Source organism: Tachyglossus aculeatus, chromosome 21 (genome assembly GCF_015852505.1).
Source record: "Tachyglossus aculeatus isolate mTacAcu1 chromosome 21, mTacAcu1.pri, whole genome shotgun sequence".
NCBI classification, from domain to species: domain Eukaryota; kingdom Metazoa; phylum Chordata; class Mammalia; order Monotremata; family Tachyglossidae; genus Tachyglossus; species Tachyglossus aculeatus.
This window is the reverse complement of record NC_052086.1, coordinates 25,901,707-25,917,723: the sequence shown is the minus strand read 5'-3', so window position 1 is coordinate 25,917,723 and position 16,017 is coordinate 25,901,707. Positions and strand designations below refer to the sequence as shown.

At 46.4% G+C, this 16,017-nt stretch overlaps 1 protein-coding gene across 1 annotated transcript in view; it reads left to right on the top strand.

Annotated features, from left to right (window-relative positions):
* RILPL1 (Rab interacting lysosomal protein like 1) overlaps nt 1-16,017 on the top strand; it is a 66,565-nt gene that overhangs the window by 43,504 nt on the left and 7,044 nt on the right. The window contains exons 5-6 of the mRNA XM_038763665.1: nt 362-534; nt 7,119-7,211. Coding sequence (XP_038619593.1) covers nt 362-534; nt 7,119-7,211 — 266 coding nt within the window. The remainder of the gene's footprint in view (nt 1-361; nt 535-7,118; nt 7,212-16,017) is intronic.

Here is a 16,017-nt window from a genome sequence, read left to right as displayed (position 1 = left end):
TCAGGTGCCTGCGCTTCGAAAAGCACAGACCCCTGCATAGGCTAGTTTCCCCAGTCGGGAAACCTAAAAACGTTTTTTTCTGCCGTAAAAGCAACTGTCATCAGGTCGGAAAGAGCCCACCCTATTGGGGCTTGGCCTTTGTAAGCAGAATAATGGCCATGCAGGGCCTCTACCCGTTCTCAAGGGAACTTGTCTCCGACTTGAGCAGAGAAGTCGTTCACGTTCTTAAAATAACTCTCTCTAAAAACCACTTTTGAGGCAAAGTCAGTTTTCAGAGTGGCGGGGCCGGGAGAGATCTGAATGACAAGCTAGAATTGTCGAAGTCCCGAAGGGCTGATGAGTTACTGACGCCTTCCTTCAGGCAGAGCCGAGCATCGAGGAGTTCGTCTCCGAGTCGGAGAAGATGGCCCTGGACCTGAAGGATCCAAACCGCCCGCGGTTCACTCTGCAAGAGCTGCGCGACGTCTTGCACGAGAGGAACGAACTGAAGTCCAGGGTGTTTTTATTGCAGGAAGAGCTGGCCTACTACAAGAGGTAAATGTCCCGGGCAGCCTTTCCTCACCTTCCAGTCGAAGTCAGTCCATCAACCAATGGTATTTATTGAGTGCTTACTATGTGCAGAGCACTGGGGGAGTCCAACAGAGTTAACAGTCATGCTCCCTTGCCCATAACAAGTCTAGACTGTGAGCCTTTTAGACTGTGAGACCACTGTTGGGTAGGGACTGTCTCTATGTGATGCCAATTTGTACTTCCCAAGCGCTTAGTACAGTGCTCTGCACATAGTGAGCGCTCAATAAATACGATTGATTGATTGATTGATTGATAGAGGGGGAGAGAGACATTAATCTGAATAAGCAATTTGTAACATATTCATTCATTCATTCCTTCGATCGTATTTATTGAGCACTTACTGTGTGCAGAGCACTGTACTAAATCAATCAATCAATCATTTATTATGATTGATATTTATTGAGCACAGTAAGCGCTCAATAAATACGATTGATGATGATGATGATTTATTGAGCGCTTACTGTGTGCAGAGCACTGTACTAAATGCTTGGGAAGTACAAGTTGGCAACAAATAGAGACTGTCCCTACCCAACAACGGGCTCACAGTCTAGAAGGGGGAGACAGACAACAAAACAAAACACGTCGACAGGTGTCAAGTCATCAGAATAAATAGAAATAAAGCTAGATGCACATCATTAACAAAATAGAGTAGTGAATATGTACAAGTAAAATAAATAGAGTAATAAATCTGTACAAACATCTATACAGGTGCTGTGGGAGGGGAAGGAGGTAGGACGGGGGGATGGGGAGGAGGAGAGGAAAAGGGGGCTCAGTCTGGGAAGGCCTCCTGGAGGAGGTGAGCTCTCAGTAAGAATCATTTAAAGATGTATAAATAAGTGCTGAGGGGTTGAGGATGGGGCAGATATCAAATGGTCAAAGTGCAGAGACCACTCAGAAGGGAGAGGCTGTGAGCCCACTGTTGGGTAGGGACTGTCTCTATATGTTGCCAACTTGTACTTCCCAAGCGCTTAGTACAGTGCTCTGCACACAGTAAGCGCTCAATAAATACGATTGATGATGAGAGTGAGCCGGGAAAAAGAGGGCTTATTCGGGGAAGGCCTTAATAATGCTTTGAGGGTGGACAGAGTGGTGGTCTGGTGTATTATGGAGCGGGAGGGAGTTCCAGGAGAGAGGGAGAATATGGGAAAGGGGTCGGTGGCGAGACAGATTCATTCATTCATTCAATCATATTTATTGAGCGCTTACTGTGTGCAGAGCACTGTACTAAGCGCTTGGAAAGTACAAGTCGGCAACATCTAGAGATGGTCCCTACCCAACAGCGGACTCACAGTCTAGAAGGGAGAGACAGACAACAAAACAAAACATATTAACAAAATAAAATAAATAGAATAAATATGTACAAGTAAAATAGAGTAATAAATCTGTACAAGCATATATACAGGTGCTGTGGGGAGGGGAAGGAGGTAAGGCGGGGGGACGAGGAGGGGGAGAGGAAGGAGGGGGCTCAGTCTGGGAGGAGGTGAGCTCTCAGTAGGGCTTTGAAGGAAGGAAGAGAGCTAGCTTGGTGGATGTGCGGAGGGAGGCCATTCCGGGCCAGGGGGAGGGCGTGGGCCGGGGGTCGACGGCGGGACAGGCGAGAACGAGGCCTAACGGTGAGGAGGTTAGCGGCGGAGGAGCGGAGGGTGCGGGCTGGGCTGGAGAAGGACAGAAGGGAGGTGAGGTAGGAGGGGGCGAGGGGATGGAGAGGAGAGGTGATGGGTGATGGGCAGCCATTAGAGGGTCTTGAAGAAGGAGGAGACGTTGAGTGAATTATTTTTAGAAAAACGATCCGGGCAACAGAGAACAGCCAGGCTAGGATAGCCTGGCCGTGGTCAGCTGCGGGAATACCGGAGCAGGACATCCAAACGGAGGAGCAGCGTGGCTTAGTGGATAAAGCCCGGGCCTGAGAGTCAGAAGGACCTCGGTTCTCATCCCAGCTCTGCCACTTTCATTCATTCATTCATTCAATTGTATTTATTGAGCGCTTACTGTGTGCAGAGCACCGTACTAAGCGCTTGGGAAGCACAAGTTGGCAACATATAGAGACGGTCCCCACCCAACAATGGGCTCACAGTCTAGAAGGGGGTGACAGACAACAAAACAAAACATATTAACAAAATAATATAAATAGAATAGTAAATATGTACCAGTAAAATAAATAGAGTAATAAATACGTACAAACACCTATACAGGTGCCGTGGGGAGGGGAAGGAGGTAGGGCGGGGGGATGGGGAGGGAGAAAGGGGGAGAAGAAGGAGGGGGCTCAGTCTGGGAAGGCCTCCTGGAGGAGGTGAGCTCTCAGTAGGCCTTTGAAGGGAGGAAGAGAGCTACTTCTGCTGTGTGACCTTGGACAAGTCACTTCACTTCTCTGGGCCTCAGTTGCCTCATCTGTAAAATGGGGATAAGAGTGTGGGCCCTGTGCGGGACAGGGACTGTGTCCACCCTGATTAACTTGTATCTACACCAGTGCTTAGTACAGTGCTTGGCCCATAGTGCTTAACAAGTACTATAATAATAATTAATAGTTAATAATGGCTTCAGCCTTTATTCTGGAACAACCCAGGTTCACTGGCTTGGGGCTCACCGGCCCGGCAGGCCAAACCCAGCTGACGATGATGATGATGATGATGATGATGATGGTATTTAAACGCTTCTTATGTGCCAAGGACTGTTCTAAGCGCTGAGCACTGTTCTAAGTGCCGATGCGCTCTTTAATAAGGATCACTCCAATACTGAGGTAGAAGTCGTGGGGTTCGGAGGTGGGGGGAAACTCGGAGAAAGAGGAAATAACCAGGAAAACCCTCCTTGGGGGGGATGTGATTTCAAAAGGGAAGAGCAGTGTGGCCTAGTGGAAAGAGCAGGAGCCTGCTATTTATTTACTATTTATTTATTTATTTATTTTACTTGTACACATCTATTCTATTTATTTTATTTTGTTAGTATGTTTGGTTTTGTTCTCTGTCTCCCCCTTTTAGACTGTGAGCCCACTGTTGGGTAAGGGCCCGTCTCAAGATGTTGCCAACTTGGACTTCCCAAGCGCTTAGTCCAGTGCTCTGCACACAGTAAGCGCTCAATACGATTGATTGATTGATTGATTGACCTGGATTCCAATCCCGGTTCTGCTGCGTGTGATTTGGGCAAGTCACGTCATTTCTCTGCACCTCATTTACCTCATCTCTAAAAACGGGAATCAAGACTGTGAGCCCTGTGTGGGACAGGAACTGTATCCAACCTGATTCTCTTTTATCAACCCCAGTGCTTATTTCAGTGCTTGATACATATTAAGTGCTTAACAAATACCATTAAAAAAAGGCAAGGGGGAGGGGGGAAGTGTTAAAGAAGAGGGAAGCTGTGGTCTGGTGGATGTGAACGGAGACGGAGTTCCAGGCAAGGAGAAGTGTGTGAGAAAGGCCGAGAAACACGAGCGAACAGTGAGTAGGTGAGCTCGAGTGGGAGCAGAGGATAAATGAAATAATATTAATTGATAATGGTATTTGTTAAGCACTGGCTACGTGCTAAACACCGTACTAAGCTCTGGGGTGGATTCAAGATAAGAAGTTTGGACACAACTTCTTTCTCCCCCGTCCCTGTCCCACATGGGGCTCACAATCTCAGTAATAATAGTAATGATGGCATTTATTAAGTGCTTACTATGTGTTTTAAGCGCGGGGGGGGGTGCAGGGTAATCAGGTTGTCCCACGGGGGGCTCACAGGCTTCATCCCCATTTTACAGATGAGGGAACTGAGGCCCGGAGAAGTGAAGTGGCTCGCCCAAAGTCACACAGCTGACAATTGGCGGGGCCGGGATTTGAACCCATGACCTCTGACTCCAAAGCCCGGGCTCTTTCCACTGCGCCACGCTGATTCTCCATAGTAGGAGTAGGAGAGGATAGTAGGAAGGAGAACAGGTACTGGATCTCCATTTCGCAGCTGAGGAAACCGAGGCACAGAGAAATACAGTGGTTTGTCCAAGGCCACCCAGCGCACAAATGGCAGAGCCGGGATTAGAACCCAGCCTCCTGCTCTTTCCACTAGGCCAACCTGCTTCTTAGCTTAGCTCCAACCAAATCAGTCAATCAATCGTATTTATTGAGTGCTTACTGTGTGCAGAGCACTGTACTAAGCGCTTTCTCCAACCTCTGCAGGTTTCCTGTCTCCTGAGTCCAGGGCTCTTCCCATTCACCCTCCCTGGATTCAGGTGATGAAAAAAATCCTTAGCTCATAAACATGCTACTTATATGCCCACACATTTTCACCACGAACATCTGGTGAGATCACAACCTAGGTCTGCCCACACAGCTTAGGCGAATAATTGTGGCCAAAAAAGATATTATTCAACTATCCAAATATTTCATAACACAAATAAATCTCCTGCCTGAAATATCTGGATAATTGACATCAAGGGGTATTTTTGGTCCAGAATTATCCAGACCCTTTCTGTCTTCAGACGAATCCTAGACCCCTAGCATTAATGAATTTATTTGTACCCTTCCTAATACTCAAGTATATATTTCTACTCAATTAATTTACTCTGGCCACTCTAGTTGTAAATATTTTATATTTGTTTCTACCTTTGGAGAGTAAGTTCCTTGTGGGCAAGGAATGTGTCACTTCATTATTTTCTGTTTCCCAAGTTCCTTGTATAATGCACTGCACCAAATCAGCTTTCAATAGATGCTGCTACTACTATCAGTCATATTTATTGACCACTTACTGTGTGCAGAGCACTGTACTAAGCGGTTGGGAGAGTACAATGTAACAGTGTTGGTAGATAAATTCTGCCCACAACGAGCTTATAGTCTAGAAGGGGTTCTCCCCTTCTATTATACTACTAACTACTGTCCCTAAATTTGCTTCCAGGATGAAACTAGTCCATTATCCTGCACTGGCGTGCAGAGCACAGGCACTTGGGAGAGTACACTAAAGTGAAAGACTGAATTTCTCATCTTCCCTCCCAAATACTCTCTTCTACCTAATTTTCCCATCACATTTGACACCACCACAATTTGTCCTCCCCATCTCTCCAGCCTGAAACCTTGGCATTATCTTCAACTCATCCTTGCCTCTCAGCCTTCACAGTGAGTCTATCACCAGATCCTGTTGGTTCTTCCTCCCCAGCATTTTCAGAATCCACCCTTTTCTCTCCATCCAAGCACTTGTTTTATCCCATCTTGACTACAGCATTGTCCTCTTCCCTGAACTCCTTGCCTGTCTCCTCTAGGCCATACTTCACTCTGCTACCCGGATGGTTTTTCTCATAAATCATTCTGTGCATGTCTCTCCACTTCTCACAAATCTTCATTGATTACTCAATCCTCTCCACTTCGAACATCAACTCCTGACCTGTTGAGTGCTTTAAGACCCTCAGTCTGTTCTCTCCCTAAAAAACTGTGGTACTTGCAAAGTGCTTACTGAGGGCCAAGCACTGTACAAAGTGCTGGGGTAGAAACAGGATCGTCAGATCCCACATGAGGCTCAGAGTCTAAGTCGGAGGATAGAACAGGATTCTCATACCCATTTTGCAGTCAAGGGAGCTACAACCCAGCCCATCCACTTCATTCCTCTGATGCCAACCTACTCCCTGTATCTCGATCTCGTCTGTCTCACCGCCGACCTCTTATCCACATCCCGCCGCTGGCTTAGAACGCCTTCCCTCTTCACATCCGACAGACTATTTCTCTCCCCCACCTTCAAAGCCTCCAAGAGGCCTACCCTGACTAAGCCCTCATTTCATTTTCTCCCATCCTTTCTCCATCACCCTGATTTGTTCCCTTTATTCATCTTCCCCTCAGCCCCACAGCACTTATGTACCTATTCATAATTGTATTTTTTTACATTAATGTCTGTTTCCCCCGCTAGATAATAAGCTCATTTTGGCCAGGGAATGTGTCTCTTGTTATATTGTACTATCCCAAGTGCTTAGTACAGGGCTCTGCACACAGTAAGTACTCAGTAAGTACAATTGATTGATTATTCATTGGCCATTATCTATCCTGTCTACCCCTTCGGTTATAAGCCTCTTTGCGTTACAAAGTAGACCATGGAATGAATGTTAGGGTCAGGGATTCATAATAATAATAATGATGGCATTTATTAAGCACTTACTATGTGCCAAGCACTGTTCATTCATTCATTCATTCTTATTTATTGAGCGCTTACTGTATGCAGAGCACTGTACTAAGCGCTTGGGAAGTACAAATCGGCAACATATAGAGATGGTCCCTACCCAACAGTGGGCTCACAAGCTAGAAGGGGGAGACAGACAACAAAACAAGGAGACAGGTGTTCTTAGCACTGGGGAGGTTACAAGGTGAGCAGGTTGTCCCACGGGGGGCTCACAGTCTTAATCCCCATTTTCCAGATGAGGTAACTGAGGCCCAGAGAAGTGACTTGCCCAAAGTCACCCAGCTGACAGCGGAGCCGGGATTTGAACCCATGACCACTGACTCCCAAGCCCAGGCTCTTTCCACTGAGCCACGCTACTTCTCTAATAATTAATATTCACGAATATTAACCACTTTTTTTTTCTATTCCACAATTTTTTATAGCGAAGAAATGGAAGAAGAAAGCCATCCACCACAGCCCACTCCAATCATCCATTCAAAATCATCTCCCCAGCCAGAGTCTGGTATCAAGCGACTGTAAGTACCATCCTTAAAGAACACTGTCAGGCTGCTTAGTGTGGCTTTCTGGAGTCTAACAAGTAACCCGCCTCTTCTTTCCCACACCCCCGAGTTTGCCACTCAGTCTTTTAACACTCCAGATTGTGAAAGCACAACCCAGGGGGTGAAGTGACATTCAGTCTTGGCCCTGACTGACTAGTTTATCTCCGGCAACGTAACTCGTGCCCTCGTGCTGAGAGGGTGTAGGCCTATGCTCTTATTCCCCCTTCATGCATGAGAGAAGGCTTCGACTTTAGGCCTGCTGTGTAGAAAACCTCGCTTGGTGCTTTGCTTATGAGATTTAGATAGGCAAGAGATGCTTTTGGGCAGCTGCCTGTGAGCATGATGAACAGGCAGTCAAATCTTCTCTTCGCTTGGCGATAGAACTCCCCGTTCAGAATTGGCTAAACCTTCCCCGAGTTCATTCTGCCTCTCAGGGTGAAAGCGGGAAGGTAAATGGAAGGTAAAGTAAGGCTTAGTGGAAAAGAGCCCGGGCTTTGGAGCCAGAGGTCATGGGTTCAAATCCCGGCTCCGCCACTTGTCAGCTGTGTGACTTTGGGCATGTCACTTCACTTCTCTGGGCCTCAGTTCCCTCATCTGTAAAATGGGATGAAGACTGTGAGCCCCTCCGTAGGACAACCTCATCACCTTGTCACCTCCCCAGTGCTTAGAACAGTGCTTTGCACATAGTAAGCACTTAATAAATGCCATTATTAATTAATTATTTAAATGGCTCCCCCAAGGCAAATCCAGAGAAGCAGCGTGGCTCAGTGTCGAGAGCCCGGGCTTTGGAGTCAGAGGTCAGGGGTTGAAATCCCGGCTCCGCCAGCTGTCAGCTGTGTGACTTTGGGCAAGTCACTTCACTTCTCTGGGCCTCAGTTACCTCTCTGTAAAATGGGGATTAAGACTGTGAGCCCCCCGTAGGACAACCTCATCACCTTGTAACCTCCCCGGCGCTGAGAACAGTGCTTTGCACATAGTAAGCGCTTAATAAATGCCATTATTATTATTATTAAATCCAGATGAACTGAAGTGGTAGCAGATTTTTGGAGCGATACCGAGAAAGGTTCTTGGAAAGCTTTTGAGGTCCAGGTCTACATCTTAAAAATATAAGAATGGAGTTTATTAAGAGCTTACGCTGTGGGCCAAGCGCATTGATACAAGATAATCAAATCAGACACAGTTTCTGGCCCACACTGGACTCACTCTTTAAGAGGGAATGAGAGCAGGTATTTTATCCCCATTTTACAGATGAGAAAACTGAAACACAGAGAGGTTAAGTGAGTTGCCCAGGGTTGCACAGCAGGCATGTGGCAGTGCTGGGACTAGAACTCTGGTCTCCTGACTCCTAAGCCTGTACTCTTTCAGTAGGCCATGAATTCACACACCCACACGCAGGAATTTAATTCAAATAGCAGGAAAAGGGGAAACTAACACAAAGCTCCCAGATCCCTGTCACCTTCTTTAAGCTTCCCACAAGGGTTTTACATTGAACAAGGTGATAGAAAGAGATTTACCACAAAACCCAGGAGAGGAAGGCAGTGTGCTTTGTAGCAAACACACCCTGAATACCTGGTGATGAGAGGAACAAGAGGAAGACATCCCATCCCTACAGATACTTGACAGGAAGTGCAAGGAAATGGCTTTTAGGAAGGAGGTTTTGAACTTTCTGATAATTTTTTTCAGAAAAGCAAACGTCCTTTCCTTTGACTTCTGGGGAATATAATCTCTTTAGGAAAGATTCCATATTCTTTCCTAAAGCGATTCCGTATTCCTCTTTCCCTCACTTCTTTAGCTCCTCTTCAAAAGGAGATTTGTTGGGTGCAAAACCACACAGTTCAACGCTCACATCGAGGATGTTCCTTGAATTCACTAAATCCAAATTTGGAAAATGTTGCCTGCTCTACTTGGAATATTGGCAACTTTTTTTTCCTCTAATAATAGTCCTGTGGTTCAAATTCTAGCACCGTCTCTCTCTCAGGCACCAGAACTCTCAATCAATCATTTATTGAGCACATACTAAATGCAGAGCACTATACTAAGCGCTTGGGAGAGTACAGTAGAACAGAATTAGCGAACACATTCACTGTCCAACTGTCCTGCTTTCCTGATGTATATGAGGAAATCAGGATGGGGAGGAGAAAGAGCAGGATGGAGGAGGAGGTCGTTGCTTGGTCTATTGAATGATGATTTTCATTTAAAATAATTCATGAACTCAGTAATTGGCCTTGACCCAACGTTAATACTCCACAGCAAGTGGAGGGGGTGGGAGGAGCAGGGACTTCGGGACAGTGGACTAGAAAAGCAATGTGGCTTAGTGAAAATAGCCCGGGTTTAGGAGTCAATGTTCTAAAACCGGCTCTGCCACATACCTGCTGTGTGACCTTGGGCAAGTCACTTGACTTCTCTGTCCCTCGGTCCTCTTATCTGTGCCATGGGGATTCATTCATTCATTCATTCATTCATTCAATCGTATTTCAATCGGATTCAATACCTGTTCTCCCTACTGCTTAGACTGTGAGCCCCATATCATCATCATCAATCGTATTTATTGAGCGCTTACTGTGTGCAGAGCACTGTACTAAGCGCTTGGGAAGTACAAACTGGCAACATATAGAGACAGTCCCTACCCAGCAGTGGGCTTACAGTCTAAAAGGGGGAGACAGAGAACAAAACCAAACATACTAACAAACTAAAATAAATAGAATAGATATGTACAAGTAAAATAAATAAATAAATAAATAGAGTAATAAATATGTGCAAACATATATACAGGTGGATATACAGGAAGATGGATTTTTAATACGCTGTCAAGAAAAGGCAATTTATCTCCTTTAATGTGATAATGCCGCCCGGCCAGTCTCCGGTTATGGGACCTGATATCTTGTGTCTACCCCAGCGCTTAGCAGAGCGGCTTGGCACATAGTAAGCACTTAACAAATACCACCATCATGATTACTGTTATCGGGCGAGACAGGGACAGAGCCAGCTTCAGACCTAAGCCAAGTAAGCGACCGTCTCAAGGCAGCAGGAGTTAAATACGTTAAAGCCTCCTGGCCGAGCTGGAAATGACCCCTGTGTTTCCAGGGACTCGGGAGAGGAACCCCGAGGCTCCGGCACGATGCGGGGAGGACCAGGGGTCCCTCCGGAGAAACTCACTAGCAAGCCACAGGCTTGCGTTTGATGTCATTATGTGCGTGCGTGCATTAATAAAATGACATCACAGGGAATGTTGCACATACACCTGCCTAACATGAGAACATCATACAAACTCTCCCAAGCAGCGTGGCTCAGTGGAAAGAGCACGGGCTTTGGAGTCAGGGGTCATGGGTTCAAATCCCGGCTCCGCTGCTTAGCTGTGTGACTTTGGGCAAGTCACTTAACTTCTCTGTGCCTCAGTTACCTCGTCTGTAAAATGGGGATTGAGACTGTGAGCCCCGTGTGGGACAACCTGATCACCTGGTAACCTCCCCAGCGCTTAGAACAGTGCTTTGCACATAGCGCTTAATAAATATATAAATATATTTAGGAAATATATATTTCCTAAAGCGATTCCGTATTCCTCTTTCCCTCACTTCTTTAGCTCCTCTTCAAAAGGAGATTCGTTGTGTGCAAAACCACACAGTTCAACACTCACATCGAGGATGTTCCTTGAATTCACTAAATCCAAATTTGGAAAATGGTGCCTGCTCTACTTGGAATATTGGCAACTTTTTTTTTCCTGTAATAATAGTCCAGTGGTTCAAATTCTAGCACCCTCTCTCTCTCAGGCACCAGAACTGTCAATCAGTCATTTATTGAGCACATACTATGTGCAGAGCACTGTATATATATATATATATATGGCATTTGTTAAGCGCTTACTATGTGCAAAGCACTGTTCTAAGCGCTGGGAATGATACAAGGTGATCAGGTTGTCCCACGTGGGGCTCACAGCCTTAATCCCCATTTTATAAATGCCATCATCATTATTATTATTAGTACAGTGTTCTGCACACAGTAAGTGCTCAGTCAGTGCCACTGATGGGATCGATTCAAAATTCTGCGGACACCTGCCGTCTGATGTGAAGGTGTTAAAGGAGACGGGGCAGGGCAGAAATTTTTTCCCTGCCTCACGGGGCCAAATGCCTGAAGCCGGCTCTTGGTGAGGAGAGGATTTTGACATGAGGCCTTCCCTCAACCTCCCCCCACCCCCCAACCCCTCTCCCTTAATGTAATATTTTCCTCAGAAGGGCAGGCATAAATAGTTTCGCATAACTAGTGCTAAGGTCCAGTTTCTTTCCCTAATTCCTTTAGCAAGATGGTGGGGATCTTTCTCCTTGCTACTCGATTTAATTTGGGGTTTGTGAGAGTCAGGTCCAGTGAGTCGATCAAGGAGATATCAGAGTTCTTCCTAATAAGCCCTACTGCTGGTTACCAAAGAATGCACCAGAACTGATCTGGAGTCATCTGCTCTGTCTGTTAATTAAGTTAGTTAGATTAATGACTGTAAGCTCATTGCGGGTAGGGATCGTTTCTACAGATTCTGTTATAGCATACTCTCCGGAGAGCTTGATACAGTGCTCTGCCCACAATAGGCATTCAGTGAATACAGTTGATTGACTATTTTCAGGTATTTAGATGTGAAGATGCAGAATGCTATAGGGGATCTCAAAGTAGAGATCCCAAAGGGAGGCAGTTTAATCTTCCCGTCCCTTTCTGGAGGTGCCTTGGTGCCACCCCAGTTCCCTCTCCAAACCAGTTGTGCTGAAGAGACCCCGGGATTAGACTCCTTTTTGGCTCCTTGTGCTGGTCTCTGAGGACTCGGCGGGCCCTTACTCCCTTTCTCTGCTCCAGGAGGACAAGGAGAAGGGAGAAGACGGGCTAAGGGACCTACTACAGTCTCCTTCTCACAAGACGGCCCCATGGCTTTGATGCTTGGCGTTCTCCGGGAGATAAATGTGAGAGCGAGTTGGCACAAAAGGGCTTTTGATTGGCACTAACGAGGCCGCGGGCGGGACACTGTTCTCCTTTGTGCCCATCTCAGCTGCTCACTGACAGCTGAAATAGCAGCAGTATAAAGCAAAATGGCAGCCCAGAGCGTAGAGAAGGCGGCCTCTCCTGCTTTTCAGGGAATGGGAGGGAAATCTGGGGTGGGGAGGAAAAAGATACTTGTAAAATACCCTCCCTTCCATCGTCTCCTCTTCCTCCAAATTCCCTGCTTCCCACTTGCTATTGTCAAATTGCCTCTGATCCTGTTAATCTCCATGGAAGGGTGACCATTAGTCACATAGCAGGAAAAAAAGGAGCTCACTGGGAAGAGCCCGATGACATACTAATCCTGTTTGCAGATTGTCGGGAGCTCACTAGCTCACTCCCCTGATAGTGAGCCAGCCTGCTTGGTTTCCTTCCCAACCTCAGAATGGAAAGAGAAAGCACAGAAAGGGGCGTTTGGAGACCTGGGTTCTAATCCTAGCTCTACCACTTGCCTGCTGTGTGACCTTGGACAAGTCACTTAACTTCCCTGGGCCTCAATTCCCTCGTCTGTAAAGTGGGGATTAAATACCTGTTTCACTTCCTCGTAGACTATGAGCCCCATGTGGAACAGGGATTGCATCTGATTGTGTTTACCCCAGGGCTTAGCGCAGTGCTTGGCACACAGTAAACCCGGAACAAGTACTACCATTATTATTATTCTTGTTATTATTGTCTGATCAACCAACCGAATGACCCACGTCCATTCTTCATTTATCTTTCTCACCGTTGGTCTCCTCCTGCCTGCTGACAGGCTCCAGCTGTCTCCCTCTCCTAATTCAGGAAAGGAGTTGGAGGCATTGGATTCCAAATTATTTTTCTGAATTGGCCGAGAGAACTAGAAGTTCTGCATAGAGAACCGGTGCTACTTAAAAAAAAATCCAAGAATAGCTGACAGAGCAGCTGAGACTCAATTTTGTGAGATCATGAGTGACATGACTGCTCTGTAACCTTAAATTAATCCGTGGTAAACACTGTGCATGTGGTCTCTCGCACACTTTCTTTTATTCTCTTAAATTCTTTTGCTCTCATTCTCTTTTCTTTTTCCTCTCCTGTATGCACACAATCTGTATACACCCTGTCTGCTGAGAGGAACCTCAATCAATCAGTGGAATTTATTGAGCGCTTATCGTGTGCGGAGCACTGTACTAAGTGCTTGGGAGAGTACAGTACAACAGAATCGGTAGACACTTTCCCTGCCCATGTGAGCTTTCATTCAATCATATTTATTGAGCGCTTGCTGTGTGCAGAGCACTGTACTAAGTGATTATTATTATTATTATTATTATTATTCTAGCCCAGAGGCTTGAGGAAACCGGAGACTGGCCCGGCGGCATTATCACATTAAAGGAGATAAATTGCCTTTTCTTGATAGCGCATTAAAAATCCATCTTCCTGTATATCCACCTGTATATATGTTTGCACATATTTATTACTCTATTTATTTTACTTGTACATATCTATTCTATTTTATTTTGTTAGTATGTTTGGTTTTGTTCTCTGTCTCCCCCTTTTAGACTGTGAGCCCACTGTTGGGTAGGGCCCGTCTCTAGATGTTGCCAACTTGTACTTCCCAAGCGCTTAGTCCAGTGCTCTGCACACAGTAAGCGCTCAGTAAATACGATTGATTGATTGATTGATTGATTGTACCCCCAAAACCTCTTCCCCACCTGAGGTGTTACTCCTTCTAAGAGAGGCTGTGTAGTTTAGGGGAACAAAACAATTCAGCTTAGGTCCCCTTTCCGGCATGAATTGTTTTGATCCCCGTCTAGTAATCAGCTGCCCTAACACTCTGATTTCCTAGTAACTGACTGTCTTCTAAAATCATGGCCATTGCGTGTGGAAGGAGCAAACAAATCCTATTTCTTCTGACGATTTTGACACCCGTCTACGTGTTTTGTTGTCTGTCTCCCCCTTCTAGACTGTGAGCCCGCTGTTGGGTAGGGACCGTCTCTAGATGTTGCCGACTTGGACTTCCCAAGTGCTTAGTCCAGTGCTCTGCACACAGTAAGCGCTCAATCAATACGATAGAAAGAAAAAGGTCTTGCTGTCATGTCACCAAATGAAAATAAGAGTCCATTCCACCAAGGGGCCTTCTTCCCAGCCAAAACAGAGGGTTGGTTGAGGTGAAAGTTAAGAGATTAGAGAATCCAGGAAGTTGGTACACTGTGTTGCCCATCTCATCTCCCTTCCCACAAGGCCGCGGCGGAGCGGGACTGGATCGAGAGGCACTCGCCCCTAACTGACCACTATAATTGACCACTATCTTCCGACTGGCGTGGCCGCTCAGTGAGGAATGAGGAGATTGTGTGGCCTAGTGGGTGGAACGGGGGCCTGGGAATCAGAAGGACCTGGGTTCTAGTCCACGCGTCTGCTGGGCGACCCTGGGCAAGTCACTTCACTTCTCTGAGCCTCCGTTACCGCATCTGTAAAATGGGGGTTAAAACTGTGAGCCCCACGTAGGACATGGATCGCATCCATTTATTCATTTATTTATTTTATTTGTACATATCTATTCTATTTATTTTATTTTGTTAGTATGTTTGGTTTTGTTCTCTGTCTCCCCCTCTTAGACTCTGAGCCCACTGTTGGGTAGGGACTGTCTCTATATGTTGCCAATTTGTACTTCCCAAGCGCTTAGTACAGTGCTCTGCACATAGTAAGCGCTCAATAAATACGATTGATGATGATGATGATGATGAACCTGATTAGCTTGTATCTACCCCAGTGCTTAATGCAGTGCCTGGCACATAATAAGCGCTTAGAACAGTGCTTGGCACAGAGTAAGCGCTTAATAAATACCATCAAAAAAAAAGTACCATTAAAAAAAAAGGGGCGGGGGGCGGAGACGCACTCTCCCCTGGAGGAGAGAGATGACAGAGGCTGAGGCTGCTGTCTCTTTCGAGCAAGTGCACAGGTTCTGTAGCTCCTCGGCAGAACCAGCAGTATAACACCCCTTCTCCTCGGGTAGAACAGTTTGGATGTGTGTGTGTGGTGGTTGTTTCTGGCAGCCCCCCTGGGAAAACTAAAATCTCCTCCTGGACTGTTGATCTACAAGTGATAGGTATTTAGCCACCCTTCGTATTTCAAGAAAAGGGTGTCGTGCTCTCCCAAGCTGTTAGCAGAGTGCCCTGCCCTTAGACGACTGACTGACTTGGCTGTTGACGCCGGAACCGATCCACGAGAGCGGGGCTGGTTGAAAAGCCAGAGTGTTCCTGCCTCATCATCAATCGTATTTATTGAGCGCTTACTATGTGCAGAGCACCGTACTAAGCGCTTGGGAAGTACAAATTGGCAACATATAGAGACAGTCCCTACCCAACAGTGGGCTCACAGTCTAAAAGAGTGGGCTCGGTGCCACAGGGCCTCTGTGCCACGTGGCCTTCGTGCCACGCGGCCTCCACTGCCACATGTGTGGCACTGTGAGCCCACTGTTGGGTAGGGACTGTCTCTATATGTTGCCAACTTGTACTTCCCAAGCGCTTAGTACAGTGCTCTGCACACAGTAAGCGCTCAGTAAATACGACTGATGATGATGATGATGTGTGCATAGACACAGTGTCCTTTGGGGAACGTACGCACTTGCCACTTGCACTTATTGCTGTTTTCAGATCTGTCCCTTGGTATCCTGATTTTTCTAGTCCCGTGTCTGTAGTCCGGGCAAGAATTATACGCCATTTGATCACTTGATTATGCCTGGATGTTCTCCCCCGCTGCGACCTACAGTGTTCTGTATCCCTGACATAAAGTCATCTCTCAAGAATCCAGGTTA